At 38.3% G+C, this 16,859-nt stretch overlaps 1 protein-coding gene across 1 annotated transcript in view; it reads left to right on the top strand.

Annotated features, from left to right (window-relative positions):
- Nucleotides 1–16,859, top strand: part of FREM1 (FRAS1 related extracellular matrix 1) — a 147,460-nt gene that overhangs the window by 19,290 nt on the left and 111,311 nt on the right. The window contains 4 exon segments of the mRNA XM_079112669.1: nt 5,064–5,560; nt 9,929–10,023; nt 12,427–12,728; nt 14,051–14,247. Of these exon segments, the coding sequence (XP_078968795.1) occupies nt 5,297–5,560; nt 9,929–10,023; nt 12,427–12,728; nt 14,051–14,247 (858 nt within the window). The 5' untranslated portion in view covers nt 5,064–5,296.

The raw sequence follows: 16,859 nt of genomic DNA, 5'->3' as shown, positions 1-16,859 counted from the left end.
TCTATATTTCAGTGGTGTCCATGGTGATATTTCCTTTTTCATCACTAATTTTAGTAATTTGGATTTTCACTTTTTTTCTTCATTAGTTTGTCTAAGAGTTTCTCAATTTTATTTTTTCAAAGAACTTTTTGTTTTGTCTATTTTTTGGTTTCAGTTTCATTGATTTTTTGGCTCTGATTTTCATTAATTCCTGTCTTCTACTGTTTTTGGTGCTGATTTATTCTTATTTTTCCAAGGCTTTTAGATGTAAAGTTAGGTTATTTATTTGGTGATTTTCAGTTCTTATATGAATGAGCTCAATGCTATGAACTTTCCTCTTAGCACTGCCCTCATAGTGTCCCAGAGATTTTGATATGTTGTCTCACTATTCTTATTTACCTCTAAGTATTTTTTAATTTTATCTCTGATTTCTTTAGTTATCCATTGGTCACTTAATAGCATATTATTTAGTATCCAAGTGTTAGAGTAGTTTCTATTTTTTATTTTATCATTAATTTCTTATTTCATCCCATTATGATCTGATAGAATGCAAGGTATTATCTCTATTTTTTTGTATTTGCTAAGAGTTTTCTCATGGACCGTGATGTGGTTTGTTAAGTCTAAATTATTAATTGTATAGGTTCTTTATTTAGTTTTTGATTTGAAGATCTATCTATTGGTGATAGAGGTGTGTTGAAGTCACCCAGTATTATTGTGTTGCTATCTATTTGATTCTTGAGATTGTGAAGGATTTGTTTGATATATGTTAGATTCTCCATTATTTGGGGCATAAATATTTAAGATTGTTATTCTTATTGATGTATAGTTCCCTTAAGCAATATTAAATTGCCTTCTTTGTCCCTTATTAAGTCCATTTTATTAGATATGAGGATAGAAACCCCTGCTTGTTTGTAAGATCCATGTGAATGGTATTTTTTTTTTCCCATCTTTTTACCTTCAGTGCGTGGATATCTTTGCCTATAAGGTGAGTCTCTTCAAGATAGCATATTGTTTGTTTTTTTTTTAAATTCAGTCTGCTAGTCTTTGTCTTCTGATTGATGAGTTTAGGTCATTTACATTGAATGTTAATATTGAGAAATGATTCTTATTCCCTGTCATTTTGAATTATTTCTGGTTTTTAATTTGAAATAGCTTCTTTTTTGATTGACTATTATTCTAGTGTAGTTCCTCCTTTTGCTGGATTTCATTTTATTTTTTTATTTCTTCTTCATGGAATATTTTATTGAGAATGTTTTATAGTGGGCTTTTTGGTTGTGAATTCTTTTAACTTTTGTTTATCGTGGAAGATTTGTATTTTATCATCAATTCTGAAACTTAGTTTTGCATTGGTTAGTATATATTTTCTTTGAGAGCTTGGTATATATTATTCCAAAACCTCTTAGTTTTAAGGGTCTGGGTAAAAAAAAAAAAAAAAAATCAGCTGAGATCTGAATTGGTTTTCCTCTAAATGTTCTTTGATTTTTTTCTCTGGTAACCTTTAGAATTCTATCCTTATTTTGTATGTTAGGCATTTTCATAATAATGTGCCTTCGTGTGCGTCTGTTGTAATTTTGTATATTTGGGATCCTATAAGCTGACTTATTTGATTTTCCATTTCATTCTTTAGGTTTGGAAAATTTTCAGACATTATTTCATTGAAAAGATTATTCATTCCTGTGGTTTGTATCTCTGAGTCTTCATCTAACCTGATAAATCTTAAGTTTGGTCTTTTCATGTTATCCTATATTTCTTGGAAGTTCTGTTCATGGTCTCTTAACATCTTTTATCCATGCTCAATTCTATTTTTAAGATTATACATTTTGTCTTCATTGCCTGATCCTTTGTCTTCCAAGTGGTCTAATCTGCTGGTGATAATTTCCAATAAATTTTTTATTTGATTTATTGATTTCTTCATTTCAAAGATTTGTTTGTTTTCAGAATCTTTATCTCTTTATTGAAGTGATCTTTTGCTTCCTGAATTTGCTCCCTTACATCATTCTTTACCTCACAGATCAGTTTAATTATGCACATTCTAAACTCCTTCTCTGACATTTCTTCTACTGCGGTATTGATAAATTCTGTTTTTGATTTTTTTTTTCTTTTTTTTTTTTTGGTCTGAGATGATTTGTTCCCTTGCTTTTTCATATCATTTATATGTCTACCCTTCAAATAGTTGATTTTGAGGCAGTGTGGTTTCTACCTTGTAACACATATTTCTTGTTTCATAGTTTCTTTTGGTCTGGGGTCTGTTCATGACTTGGCTGGGTTCTGTGCTTCAGGTTGTCATCAGGTGGCAATCAAAGTGTTGACTGGGCTCCATTCATATTGGGAGGCTTCACTTAGGAAGAAACCACTTTCAAGCTCATCCAGGTTGTTGGCATCCAGGTTGAAGTCATTTGTTGTAGCAGTAGAATTCCAGAGCCTTGTTCTTCCAGTGCAGCAGCAGAGCCTCTGATTCCATTCAGCCATGACAGAGTCCTCTGTATGGTGACATGTAACCATGGGTCATGTAATCACCTATCACCTTTGCCTTTTCCTGTTGACTGGAAATATCATAAGATCTGCTGGCACTCAAGGGGTAGGAACTTTTGGATGCTAGGAAACTGGATAATTGGTGTTTACCCTAAGTCTATCCATCACAAAGAACCAAAAGGACTTTTTGTTTGGACATAGAGAGTGAGACAAAGAAAGGAACAGCTAAAAAGTTGGAGTTGCCATTAACTTAAGTGAGACCAAAAGAAGAAAAGTCAAGAGTTTGATTTTGGCTACATAGGGAATAAGATGCCTGTTATACTCCCACATGGAGATATCAAGGAGTGTTGCAAACACAAATCTAAAATTAAGGGGTTGGGGGAGCGTCCAAACTTTTTCTATTTTAATTTTTCTTGTCCGGTCTTTTGGTCATACTCATGAACAAATTGACTAAGACAGACTCACTAGCATTGAAGTGGTACTGAAAGCCAAGGAATGAGATCAGTAGGAGTGAGTCACAAAACCAGTCCAAGGACTGGTCCATCACCAGTATTAAAAAGTTAGATAGTATAGGAAGAGCCAGTAAGGAAGACTGAGATCAGCACGCAGGAGAGGATGGGGCCCTTGCTATTTTTATGTGTTGATTTAACTGGTTCAAATCTCAGATAGCAAAGTTTACTTGCTCACTTCCCAGTTTGGGGAGACACCTACCTGCTCAGTTACCTAAGAGTCTCTAAATATGTTGCTTTTCTGTATGGACTTAGATGCCATATGTAAATGGGAAAAAAGATTACATTTGTGAAAGTTCAATAACCAAATTTGCATTTTTGCATAAATAAGCCAAACTAATTTAGCCTGACTCTGGGCAACAGGATCAGTAGGAGTGTGTGAACAGTTTTATTTTGGGACTGGCACCATAAAAATCAGGCTAATCTGTAGGCATGTTCATCTTCTGGTGATATGGGTCAGGTGCTACCTCTAAAAGTTTCCAGTGGCATCAGAAGCTGTCTTTCCTCGATGTGTTACAGGTAGCTAATAGAGGCATTTTTAAAATTAGCACACACATATTTATTCATCAACCAAAGAGATGATCCTAATTAAACCAGCACTTTGAAATAGTGCATGTAAAATGTTTGTGATAAAAATAATTGAACACAGTAATTAACAACAAAAAAGAAGCAAATAGAGATTGCTCATTGAACTGAGCTTATTCTGATTCTAGTCCAAAGTGATGATGGGATTTCATTCTATTTTTTCATAGACTTGAGTATAAGAGATTGTTGGTGATGCATCCTACCAATCGTTTTCCATCTTCCAAGTTTTGGGCTTCTGTACTTGCCTTCCCTTCTCATTCCTGATGTTGAACCAATATGCTGTTTGGAAATCTGTCAGCAGTCCGAGTTTTCTGCTGTCAGCTGTAGCTTCTTCATACTTCTGTCCCAGGTTATAAGAAAACTCTCATTTGAAGTGCTCTTGGTTTTTGTGGTGAAGTATTAGTTACTGCAAGAAGCAACACAATCTGTTTAGCCACCGAATCCATTTTTAGAAGAGCGATTCCCACTCCTACTCCCTCATGTGCTCAACAATACCCCTGCTCTTTAGCAGGCGCCATCTTCCTATCAGCTGCAGAATGGTGGCCATGGTGGGCACAAGAGTGTGTGCAGAATAGGTGGCAAAGGATCTGGCTTGAGGAGGGCGGGGTGACAGAGACATTTTGTGTACACCTTCTAACAAACGTTTATTTCAGTATCTACTGGTTATACAGAGAAATTTATCAAAATCATTAAAATGTTAGGCTTTTCCATGGGCATAAGAAACCACTTATATATACTTATATATACTCTGAATTGAAAGAGATACTTCCATGCATTTTACTTTGGATAAAATCTTTTTAGTTCTTTAGAACAAAGAAATAATCAAGAAATTCCAAGTGAGAGAAGTAGAAACAGATTCCATTAGGGCAAATTGAGTACATTATAACCAATATTGTAAATAATATAAATACAGTGTATGTACACCATGTCTTTATGTATATTGAAGCTACGTCACTCATTTCACGGTCCCAGTTACACATAAAAAAAAAGTTGAATGTTCTCTTAGAAAAAAAATATTTTCTCCAGTTTCTGTTCAAGTGTATCTTAGATGTCTTCATTGACTGGCAGAGTCAGTCAATGCAACACACTGTTAAGCTTATTTCTTAGTTGGGTTGCATTGATTCAGAGTTAACCATGTTTTCAAGCAGTGTGCAAATAAATAATCCCATCAGCTCTCCCACAAATTTGATTGTAGTCTCCATTTAAAAAATGAAGAAATGGAAGCTAAGAGTTCCCTCACTTTCTCTGAACCTGGAGGACCACAGGGAGGCCGCCTGTCTTCTGTTGGACCACACAGGTGACATCCCGGTTGCATCCGGAAGCAACAGCTACCAGCCAGGTGATGAAACGGCTGCCTTGTCTTTCAGATGGGCCTGGAGGTCAAGTTAGTTTATTTGTTTTTAATTTAGCTGAAATTATAGGCTGGCTGAAAGATCCCTTTGTCAGTGCTGATCCTTTGAGTAGCTGCATGAATTTTTCCGTCTTTCACTTTCTTCTAACCCCTTCTCCCTTTTGCAGGATTAGAAAAGCACTGGAGAGGCACGTTAATCTTGCGGCGTTGTCAGGAGTGATCAGCGAGTTTTATTAAAAGCCTCTGGACTGCCTGAAAGGCCTCCTTGTGTGAGCCTGGAATGAAAGGGGCATGATAAGATCTCGGGGCACACTGTTGAGACCCCTCGCCCTGCCCCTCGGACTGTGAGCTGAGCCCCGGGAGGAAGTGCAGAAACCTCCTTTGTGGAAGGAATTTTGCGATGGCCAGAAGCGAGTTGGCCCCTGTCAGCATGAGCTCTCTGGGTTGGGGTGGCCCCAGCGCCCTGCTGCTTCTGCTGCTCCTGCACCGGGCCAGCCCCACTTTCATCAGCCTGAACCAAGGGATGAGGGTGACAAAGGGCAGCTCCGCCTTCCTGTCAGGGGATGACCTGAAGTTTGCCATCCCCAAAGAGAAAGATGCCTGCAAAGTGGAAGTTGTGATGAATGAGCCGATAACACAGAGGGTAGGGAAACTCACGCCACAGGTGGGTCCTATCCGAGATTTTCTGTTCAGGGGCATCTGGGAATTTGAGTGTACAAGAGTATGTGTGGGAGGGAGGGAGAGAGAGGCCAAAGGTCTCCTGACTAGCTCCCAAAGGTGAGTACTGTGAAGAAGTTCACTTTGGAAATGGTGGGATCGCAGTTCACGGCCTAGTATTTTACAGCTTTTTCTATGAGAGGTGGAAGCTATTTTTGAATGTCCTTGTCTGATTCTAGATAAGTCTGCCACCTACAGGGTTTACCCTTAATTATGGTCATACCTGTGGAAGAGGTCAGGCTCAAACTAATATGGATGCTTGCCTTTTTTCTTAATAATGCACTGTATCAACAAGGCTTTCCAATTTCTCCTCTTGTATTGAAGAGAACTCTTGTACATCTTATAGAGTCCTTCCTGTCCACTGGGATCACAGGCACATGCCAAAATGCCTGGCTCTCTGGTCACTTCTTCTGTAGGGTGAAGAATTACCTTCTAAACCTTTTATTTTCCTTTATTGTCTTTACTTAAAGTAGGAGTTGGCCCCTCTGCATAATAGAAAATGTAATGACTTTTGGTTTTATCACTTGTTCCTGCTGTGACTTAACTTTCTCACAATACGAACAATCTTGAGAATATACTGCTGCTGCTTCCAGAAAAATGTGCAAATTCCAATTGCTGAACCGTGAACGTGATTTCCTCTTCGTTTGACTTCAGAAACATAGTCCCTGAGGTGATTCAAACAGTACTGGATGTTGCAGAGATGAGATAAAGAGGCTTATCTAGATGCTAGCTCAAATTGTTGTCTCTAGGCATTTCATTTACCACCTTAAAGTTACAGACCAATTCTGAAACATACCAATTCTATGGAAGGGGGTCTCACAATGGGTGTATACCTGATAGTAACTAAATGTCTCCCACCAGCTTCCTTCCAGATTTTCTTATGTCAGTCAAAAATCTTTGGATGGCATCTTAAACATAATAGGATACAATAATATCCATAAGTATGGAGATGTTGTATTCCCAAGTGTTTGGTACTTCCAACTTCTCCCTGTGTTAGTCAGCAGCAGGCAGTGCAGAGCAACTGCAGGTACTAGGGTCAAAAGCCAAGGGAAGGAATTGAGGAGCAGCAGAACGGCACCTTGATCCTAAGAGCCTGGAGTCCTTGGTAAGGCATGGACGCAGTGCCATACTAATACATATACGGGCACCTTATAAAGACTGATCAATTGATAATTTGGTGCCCTTTCCAGTATAGTTTTTTAAAAGGATCTAACACGTAGAAATGAGGCTATTTTCTAGGGGAGAGGAGAAGTAATATCTGTCTAAGACTGTTGTCCAGTGCAAGCAGGACAACATCCCACACCGAGCAAGATAAAGCCCTTCCATTCACCAGTTTCTTTTCCTTGAAGGCAATTTGGAAAGGATCTGTTACTACCTAGAAGCCTCTGAGATCTGTCCTTTTCCCACCGCAGATAACCTATGACTCCTTGACACTTACAGCACTCTTCCCCAAGAATAATGAAATTGCCTCCAAGATAGTGAAGTTTTAATGGTTCTACTTGTTTGGCTTTGAGGCACAAGGGAGCAGAAAGGGATCCAGACAAGGAGGACTAGATAAAAATCCTATGTGGTCACAAGGACTAAGGGTTGGAGTAGACCTCCAAGTCATCTCTAGCTCAAATGTTCAGATTTTAGGGTAAAATTCTGATTACTAGATAGATAATCTGGAGCAAGAATCACAAAATGTCTGGCTGATTGAGGAAATTCTTGACTGCTTGGAAATATCCCCAAATACATTGATCCCTGTGTTTCTGGTTCTCATTTTAAAAAAGCATTACTGATCCCTTAGTGTGATGTTGCTCATTTAAAAAGAAAAGTATTATTGAGTTCTGAATGTTCAGGTACGTATTTCTAGAAGTAAATATGACATCTCAAGCTGATTTACATAATCCAAAGTAGATATGTGATTTTTATCTTCCAAAATTGATTCTATGATACCAGTGACTCAGGAGGCTGAGGCAGGAGAATCATAAGTTCAAGGCCAGTCTCAGCAACCTTGTGCGACCTGAATCAACTGAGTGAGATGAGACTCTGTCTTAAAATAAAAAATAAAAAAGGGTTGGGATATATAGCTCAGTGATGAAGTTCCCCTGGGTTAAATCCCTAGTACAAAAAAATTATTCTGTTGTACTGGAGTCCATGAAAATGTGGAGTGTCATCACCAGTTTACCAAATAGCAAAACTTTTTGCCATAGAAAATTTTATATAGTGAGAAAACAGTTTCTCCAGCCACCTATTTCTTTTTTCTTTTTCTGATATGAACTTATGATTCTCCTGCCTCAGCCTCCTGAGTCACTGGTATCTTAGAATCAATTTTGGAAGATAAAAATCACATATCTACTTTGGATTATGTAAATCAGCTTGAGATGTCATATTTACTTCTAGAAATACATACACTGAACATTCAGAACTCAATAATAATTTCTGATAATTTCAATAAAAACTAGATTCCCATGTAAAGTCTGAGTTGGGGGAAATTTGTGCTTGGTTTTTAACCCAGGCTGGTTCAGCCCTCTCTGGGAATTTAAGCTTAGTCAAGTTCACACACACACACATACACACACACACAATCTAAACATTATTCTTTGATAGAGTTTAATATTAAGCTTAAAGCTAGGCTTATGTGAACCCATTTCTAGCAAGAGGGCTGTATTAACAACACCCTGCTGTGTAATGAACAGTTTCATGTGATTTGCACAGAAAATGTTTTGCTTAACATCTGTTCAATTAGTGTTTTCATTTCATTACTGAAGTTTGTCTTAGAACCAACAGGTTCATTTTCCTACTGGATATTTGGAAAGGGACTTCATAGGTGCATGCCAGTGCCTTCTGTTGAGATAACCCCCTCCATAGAGTCAATTAGTCAAGGTCAATGGCGATGTGTCTTCCTCCTGTTTTAGGACAAGACAGCCTCACACAGCACTTCTGACACCTGACACAAAGCGAGAAATTTCCTGGGTAGGAAGGCATCTCAGTTTAGCGCTGAGCTTGCTTTTTTGAATGGGAAATAAAGCAGTAAGAAAATATCTCTAGTTTGAACTAGTTTACTGTCATTAAAGTGAGCAATGAGTTAGGAATGTGTGACAATTTAATTATAAATTGTAATTGAAAAGCAGTTGAAGTGGAAAAAAACAAAGCTAGACAGTAATTAGAAAAGGATTTAGCTCTCCTTTGTTTTAGTTAGTAAATTTATGGACAATTATGGTTGTCGCCTTTTATAAAAGGAAAACATATTACGAAACATAAAACAGATGTTTCTTTTAACAAAGCAGATTGTCTCTTTATTACCACGACTATTTGTCAATGGCATAGGGAAGGGCTTCCCTTTATTTCCCTCCTAGTTATCAGATGAAGAAGGGAACCAGTGATATCTGTAAGACAAGAAAGTCACTTTTATTAGTAATAAAGTCTTCTCAGGGTGGATTTTGTTGTCTGAAAATTGTTGTGACTGAAAAAGGTACAGACTGGACACCATCAACTCCGGAGTAAGGATGTGCAAATACCTCAAGGGTATTTCTCAGCCTTCTACCAACTCAGAATGAGGGTTACGCTAAGTCTAAAAGAGAAGATTCTTTCAAAACTAAGATTCCCAAAATAAAACAGCCATTTCCTCAGTCATTTTGAATGAGGTGATGCAGTTTAGTTATCTTTATGTGAATAGAAGTCATCTTTAGAATTCTATGTCTCATCATCCATTTTTCCTATTACATAACTAGTAAAAACTGTCTTTTGCAAGGATATAAGAAACAACTGTGGCTCATGTTTGACTCTGATCAACCACAATAGTGTCCCTATTAGTGGCTTCCTCTTTGAATGTAAAAATGTTATTTGGAAAAGAAAAAAATAACAGGAGAACCCATGTATACAGAACAAATACAGTTTGTTGGTGGGTGGGTTAATGTATGCCTTTTTATATAGACACACAGGGGGATCCCTGTAACCCAGTTGCTAGAAACTCCCTGAAGGGAGTAAGTAGAAGTTTTGATAAATGGAACCATATTTTAAAAGTCTGCAAAAAGGTAGTCACTTGGAGAAGTAATTACCCTGAATTTACTTGCTTGATCTGCTTGGATTTTCATAATTTAGATATTCACAAAATAAGACTCAGCTGTTTGGTGAATGGGCATGGGGTAAGACAGAGGTGGTAGTTAAAATGTGTGAGCGCGCACACACACACACACACACACACACACACGTGTGTACATACCACTCACAGGCCTTAGGTTTTCCAGGAAATACTCAAGAACTGGAAAAATAAAATTTTGTACCAACTTTCTCATGGATATTTATCCATTTATTTCTTCACGTGAACTAGGTCTTTGACTGCCATTTCCTTCCCAATGAAGTCAGGTATGTCCACAACGGTTGCCCAATTCTTGATGAAGACACCGTGAAGCTTCAGCTTTACAGGTGAGTGGAATAGGAGCTCTGCTTATGTTTTGCCAGAAAACCATTCTGTTTACTTCTCAGGGTTTTTTCTGCGGCTATATATTATTATGAGGGGAAGTAATAGATTCCAAACAAGAAAGTAATCAATAGAAATTGGAGGCCTGAGTGGGTAAGGCAAGAATTGAGGCCAATTTTCAATTATCTTCATTTGAATTATCCTCTTGGAACTTTTCTACAAATTACTAACTCCATCCTGTTCCATTGAGTATTCTTAAACAAGTGTCTCTGGTATCCCAACCCATCACTTATGATAATAAAGAGAAGTTACAAACTGCAAATTCTTAATGAGAATTAAGAATTAATTAGAAAATATGCTCCAAAATTTAATGAAAAAAATTTTGATTACCAGCTGCTTAGTTATAGGAAGTGCAATTTCTTCCATTTTAAAGCATTAAATAATTCAAATGTGCTTAAAATCAATTATAAAGTTAAACATAGAGTGACCATGTTACCCAGCAATTTCCCTTCTAGGTATCTACACAAGAGAAATAAAAACCTATGTTTGTACAAACACTTGTACAGGAATATTCATTAAAGCATTATTCATAGCAGCCAAAAAGTTGTACCAATTCAAGTGATAATGGTCTAGCCATATAATAGAATATTATTCAGATAAAACAAGGAATGAAGCATGGATTCATGGGAAAACTTGGATGATCTTTGAATATATTATGCTGAGTAAAAGAAGTCAGTTCCAAAAGTATAATATTGTGTGGTTTAACATATATGAAATGTCCAAAGTAGACAAATCCATAGAAATAGTAGATTAGTGGTTGTCAGAGGCTGGGCACGGGGCCATTGGGGAGTGACTATGAGTATGGGTATCTTTTGGGGGTGATGAAAATGTTATGGAATTAGATAGTTGTGATATTTGTATAACTTTGTGAATACATTAAAAATCACTGAGTTGTACCCTTAAAAAGAATGAATTTCATGGTATGTGAATTATATCAATAAAAATTAGTTTTAAGGTTATGGTGTTTTGGACTTAATAGAAGCGAGTGAGGACAGTGTAGGTAGAGTAGGCCTTTATATAGTTATTTTTTTTTAACCCGTCTTTTATTGTTCTTAGGAGTGTTTGGTTAAATAGGTTAATATGAATTTCTTGTAAGCACTAGACCAATGCAGAAGAGTTTTGAAGGAGATTGGAACATTTATGCACCTACTACAGATCAGGCTCCATGCAGAACATAGGAAACTCAAGGATGAAGATGTGAAGACTCTTGGTGCTCATGGTCAAATGCAAAAGATGGGCACTAATTAGAATGTAGGTGCCTCGAGAAGGCAAAATACTATGCTCAGAAAATCAAGTGCCAACCACTTTCCTTAGAAAGCTAAAATCAACATTCAAGGCTTTCCAAGACTTCAGTGTTAAGAAACAGAATTCCAGAGCTTGTTGGGGTGAAAGGCTGATGAATTCTGGTTGCTCCTGCTCCTTTCTTGAGTTTCTCCTGGGGAAGAAGGTTGGAAAAGTACACATGAAGCGCAGGGTTAGAAGAGCTGCCAGTGCTTGTGCTTTACAATAGAATACTCAGAAGAGTTGGGGTCAAAGGATCAGGGAGCATGTTTATTCCTCTCCTCCCTCTTCTCCAGCCCCTTTGGCAAGTGATTGGACCTCTCTGTGCCTCAGTGTCATCATTGCAAAGTAAGACTGACAATACCTGTAATGCTTCTAAGCATTGAAAGTGATATGGTGGTAAGGAGTTTAGCCTAAAGAGCTTAGTGTGTTATAGGTTGGAATAGAGCATATCAATGAGGAGCTGAATTACTAATGCAAACACATCACTCATTAACTTTCTACTCTCAAAAAAAAAAAAAAAAAAAAAAAAAAAAAGACAACATGTCTTCACTAGCCTCTGCAAGTACCCTGAGAACAGAGTCAATAAGAGAATGCAAGGAATGGAAGTAACAATTGCTGATACAATTTACATGGCAAGCAGACTTGAGTGATCAACCATTTTGTGGTATCTCTGAAGAAAAGGCCTTGATACTTCAGAAACTCCTTGCCCCCTCACTCCTGAATTAAAAGTCAATCCAGAAAGGATACAGACTTTATACCCCTAAATTACGTACATGCTGGAGGTGAGATTCAGAGGTCTCCGCAGTCCTTAGCTAGCTGTCTGGATGATGAACTAGAGAGCAGGCATGGAAAGAAAACAGCTGGGAGGAGGGGTGTCAGGAAAAACATTGACACCCAAAAGAAGAGGAGAACAGAGCGGTTGAGAGTAGAGCAGGAAATAAAATCCAAACTCCGCTTGATGCACAAATTTGTGAAGGCGAGTTTTTAAGCTTCAAGTTAAGTGCCCAGGTATCTGAAGTGTCTGAGCAGCAATACATATTTCCTTTGTTTTGTCCTCTCCACAGATTCACTGAGACGGACACCTTCACTGAAACCTTTACCCTGCGGGTCTATCTTCTGGAACCAGACTGTAATATCATCCGCATGAGCAGCAATGTGCTGGAGGTGTCTGAATTCTATGGCCTGTCCCGAGCAATTGATAAGAACCTGCTCAGATTTGACTACGAGAGGATCCCAGGCCTGGAGTGCACTGTCAGTCTGGACCCTTTGAGAACTCAGTTGCCAGCCCACGGCCAGATGGTTGTGGTGGAGCCTCGGCCAGAAGGACCACGTGGAGATCAGCCACACAGTTTTTTTCCTGAGTCTCGTATGATATCTTTCAATACTTATCTGAATATTACTAAAACTGACAAAAATATCCATAAATGGTCATCTTCCACTATGACAAATAGTTCTACTTAAGATAATTTTAATATCTTGAAGAAAATGTAGGTTAGTGGTTAAGAGCATGGAATCAGAAAGACCTGGATTTCAAAACAACTTCTGCTAGTCATTCCCTGTGTTATTTTAGTATAAGTTTCTGGGAAATGGGAAAAGATAAGAGCTACTCCATAGGGTTGTGTAAGGATGGGGCTAAAGGAGATCACACACACAATGGGCTTAACACAGCGTCTGGCTCATAGGAAGTCCTCATTAATTGTTGTAGTAATAACAATGGCAGTGACATAAGAGTAGTTTATTTATATTTCCTTAAATATTATTGGATTGTGATCTAGCTTGAAGTAGAGCTGGTAGGTAGCATGTTTTAAACCAGGGAGCATTAATGGGTAAGGTTTTTTCCATCATTCATTCAATCAATATATTTTAGATACTTCCTATCTGCATAATATGTCCTAGGAACTATGGGAAGAACAAGAAATACAAGGAATAACCATACTTGTAGTAATATCTTGCATTTGGACAGAAGTTTACCACTAAAGACACACTTGAACAAAAACCATCTCATTCTGGCTTCCAATCACCTGTCTATAAAATGGAAAACTATTTTGTACAACATGGAAATGAAACTCAAAACATAAGTAACCTATGAGTATTATATACCCAATAGGAGTGAAAAATACAGTTGGGTAGAGACATGAAGACTACTGGAAGAGAGAATTATGGTTTTCAGTGAGACAGAACAGGTTAGTTCAGGTGGGCACTGAAAGTTTAAGGAAAGGTTTAGAAAAAAGATTAACTGGACCTAGAAGGACATGCAGGATTTGAGTGTGTGATGAGCACCATGGGGAGAGGATTTTGGTGAGTAGAATAGTCTAGTAGAGATTGCAGGGTGGAGCCATGAAACCGATGCTGCGAAGGTAAGATGAGCTAAACAGTGGGAGCTGCAGGGAGCCACTGGCCTTTTGATCAGAGATGTTCAAGCACCAGAAAATATGTTTAATTTTTTCCTCTTAGTCTTTCTTTGGGTGGGCAAGTGCCAGTGAGACAACTAGTCAACTATTCTTTTCAGTAAAGGAAATTATAAGCTTTCAGAATAATGCCAAACACTCAGGAAGAAACTGGAAGGCACAGTGTAGTATTCCTGGGGGCAGTGAGAATGAATAAGTACTCAAAGGCGGAAGGATTGGTTTTTCTTTTTACATCCGGGGTATTCAAGTGGCTCTCTTAATGCGGCGTTGTGCATTCTAGAACTGGGAACGGAACTGAAATGTCCAGGTGGAAGCTGTACCCTGGAATTGAAGAAAATAGCAAGTCTCAAAGTGAGCTGCGAGGAGTTCCTGCTGATGGGGCTTCGTTATCAGCATATGCATCCCCCTTCTCCCAACATTGATTATATCTCCATCCAACTGGACCTCACAGACAGCAGGAGTAAAATCGTATATAAGGTACAGTGGGGTTACCTGTCGATGTCCCTGGCTGATTCACTAGACGAGGGCCAGTTGCCCAGGAGTGCTCATGGCACCTCCCATACCAGGAAGAGTCCCAGGGCCCTGGAGGGTAGAACTACCTGGCATCTCATCAGAACTGTAGGCCTATTTGTTCTGCCAGCAAGTGCTTAAAGTGATAGCTTTTGCATGTAATATTAGATAATTTCTGGGTTTTTTTTTTTTTTTTTTTTTTTTTTTTTTTTTTTTTTTTTTTTTTTTTTTTGCAGTGCTGTGGATTGAACCCAGGGCCTTGTGCTTGTGAGGCAAGCACTCTACCAACTGAGCTATATCCCCAGCCCAATATTAGATAATTTCTATCTCTGGTTTTCTTATAGTTCTACATCACTAAGGCGCCTTGAGAAGGATGGGCTGGTTGCGTGTTAACCATTTTCCCTCCTTACTAGCAGTCCTTCCCTCCCCGCACCCCCAACTCTTTGGTGCTGGGAATTGAACCCAGGGTCTTGCCCATACTAAGCATGCAATCTGCCACTGAACTGTACCCCGCCAGGCCCTTCCAACACTTTCAGTCTGTTGGTTGACTCCTTGTAGTACTTTCTCTTTGCTCCACCGTGCAAACCCACAGGCAACTAGGAGGGAGAACGTCAGTCCCAGTTTCATGATGGTGACCGAGGACCTCATTTTCACTTTCAGACTTCAGGAAAGAGGACTGGGTCATCCCAGCCTGGCTCCCAACGCTTCTTCCATCTTCCAGTCTTAATTTCTCTTGCCCCACCTCTTCTTGATTTCTTCTCGCTGAAATGATGATTGAAAGTGGAATTGGCTTCTATGAAATATTTGACATGCTTGTTACTCTACCCTCATTTTATTTGGGAAACTGGGGGTAAGAGCACACCTGCTGAAGAAGCTCGTTTTGTGCTGGCCTAGGACGATCCAGGATGACATCTGGAAAGACTTCCATTTTTACAATCTGCCTTTCCACTAGGATCTGTCCTAAGAGGCTCAGTGAAATAGTGAACATTATTACCCCACGGAATTGGTAATTCAAGGAGTAATAAAGACATGACAAAACAAGATCATGGAATTTTAGCTCTAAAATCTAGAAAAAAACACTTCAAGGTAGTCTGGCCTAATTTATTAGGAGCTTTTAAAGGATGGATTTCTGAGTCTAACATCTGAACACTGACCCAGATTGCCTGGGTTTAAATGCCTGCTTACCTAACCATGTGACTTTAGACTTGATGTTTCATTTTCTTCAGTTCGACATGGGAATGATAGTACCTCCTTCTTAGAGAAACTGAGATGATTAAGCGAGACAATAAAACCATATTTATAAAGTGCTTGGCACAAAGCCAGACCCATGTTAAGCATAGGTATGTTTTGTTAGTTTAAAAAGTCACTGAGTAAAAAATTCAGGATAAGCCAGGTTTGGAAACAACTGGTTGAGTCCAAGCCCCCGCTTCGTATTTTTTTGCAATAGTGGCCCAGAGAAATGATGTACCCAATCCACACATACATGCCTGTCTTAAGTCTAGACTAGGATCAAAACTCTAGATCTGTGATTATTAGTAGATGTTTTCTGTTTGCTTTGACACAGACTTCTTTCCCTTTCAGTGATTTCTTATCTCAGCTGAAAAACTTAGAGACATTTTTCTTTCCAGCTGATTTTTCTTTTGTGTTTAGTCTGTTGAGTTAGAGTTTTAATATATTTTTAGATCTGTTTCATTGGGAAGTTATCCTTTTGAATGACCTCACACTTTATTTAGCATTAGCCTATTCTGTAGTCAATTTGGTATGTCACAGCAGATCCAGTTCTGAAGATGAATATGCTTACTGCTGAGAATATTAAAAAACAGATCAAAGTAAGAAGAAAATAAAACGAGCTGCTTTGCTACCATTTTTACACTCAGAGACACACCCAGAGGGGAGGCGCATATACCAGTACTGGTTTTATGAAATTGAATTTATACTACATGTGAAGTTTTGTACATTGTTCTTTTATTATTTTTTATGATTATAGAGTTCATCCTCATAAAGTGATTATATGACCATTCCCTTGTAATTTCTTCTACATTTTTAAAGCTCATTCTCTTTCCATTTTCTTTTTTGACTCATCTGAAGTAAATTTTATTATGTAGTGAAATACAAGAAACAATTTTTCTTCCAATAGTCAAATTTCCCACACTATCTGTTGGATAATCAACTTGCTTCCCATTGATTTATAATGATTCTTCAGTTGTATAATGAGATATAGCAAATGCTGTTTCAAGGCTGACTCTTTTGTTCTTTGGGTTTACCTACTTATTTTCATGCTGGTACCACATCATCCTACATATAATTGGTTTATGATGCATTTTTTTTTTTTTTTTTTTTTTTTTGTTCTAGGGATTGAATTCAGGGGCACTCAACCACTGAGCCACATCCCCAGCCTTACTTTGTATTTTATTTAGAGATAGGGTCTCACTGGGTTGCTTTTGCTGAGGCTGACTTTGAACTTGAATCCTCCTGCCTCAGCCTCCCGAGTTGCATGCACCACTGTGCCCAGCTAGTCTCTGCTACATCTTAATGTGCTTCAGTCAAGCTCTTCCCCAGTGCTCCTCTTAGGCATTCCC

Source organism: Sciurus vulgaris, assembly GCF_902686455.1.
Source record: "Sciurus vulgaris genome assembly, chromosome: 15".
NCBI classification, from domain to species: Eukaryota; Metazoa; Chordata; class Mammalia; order Rodentia; family Sciuridae; genus Sciurus; species Sciurus vulgaris.
This window is presented reverse-complemented; position numbering and strand designations above follow the sequence as displayed.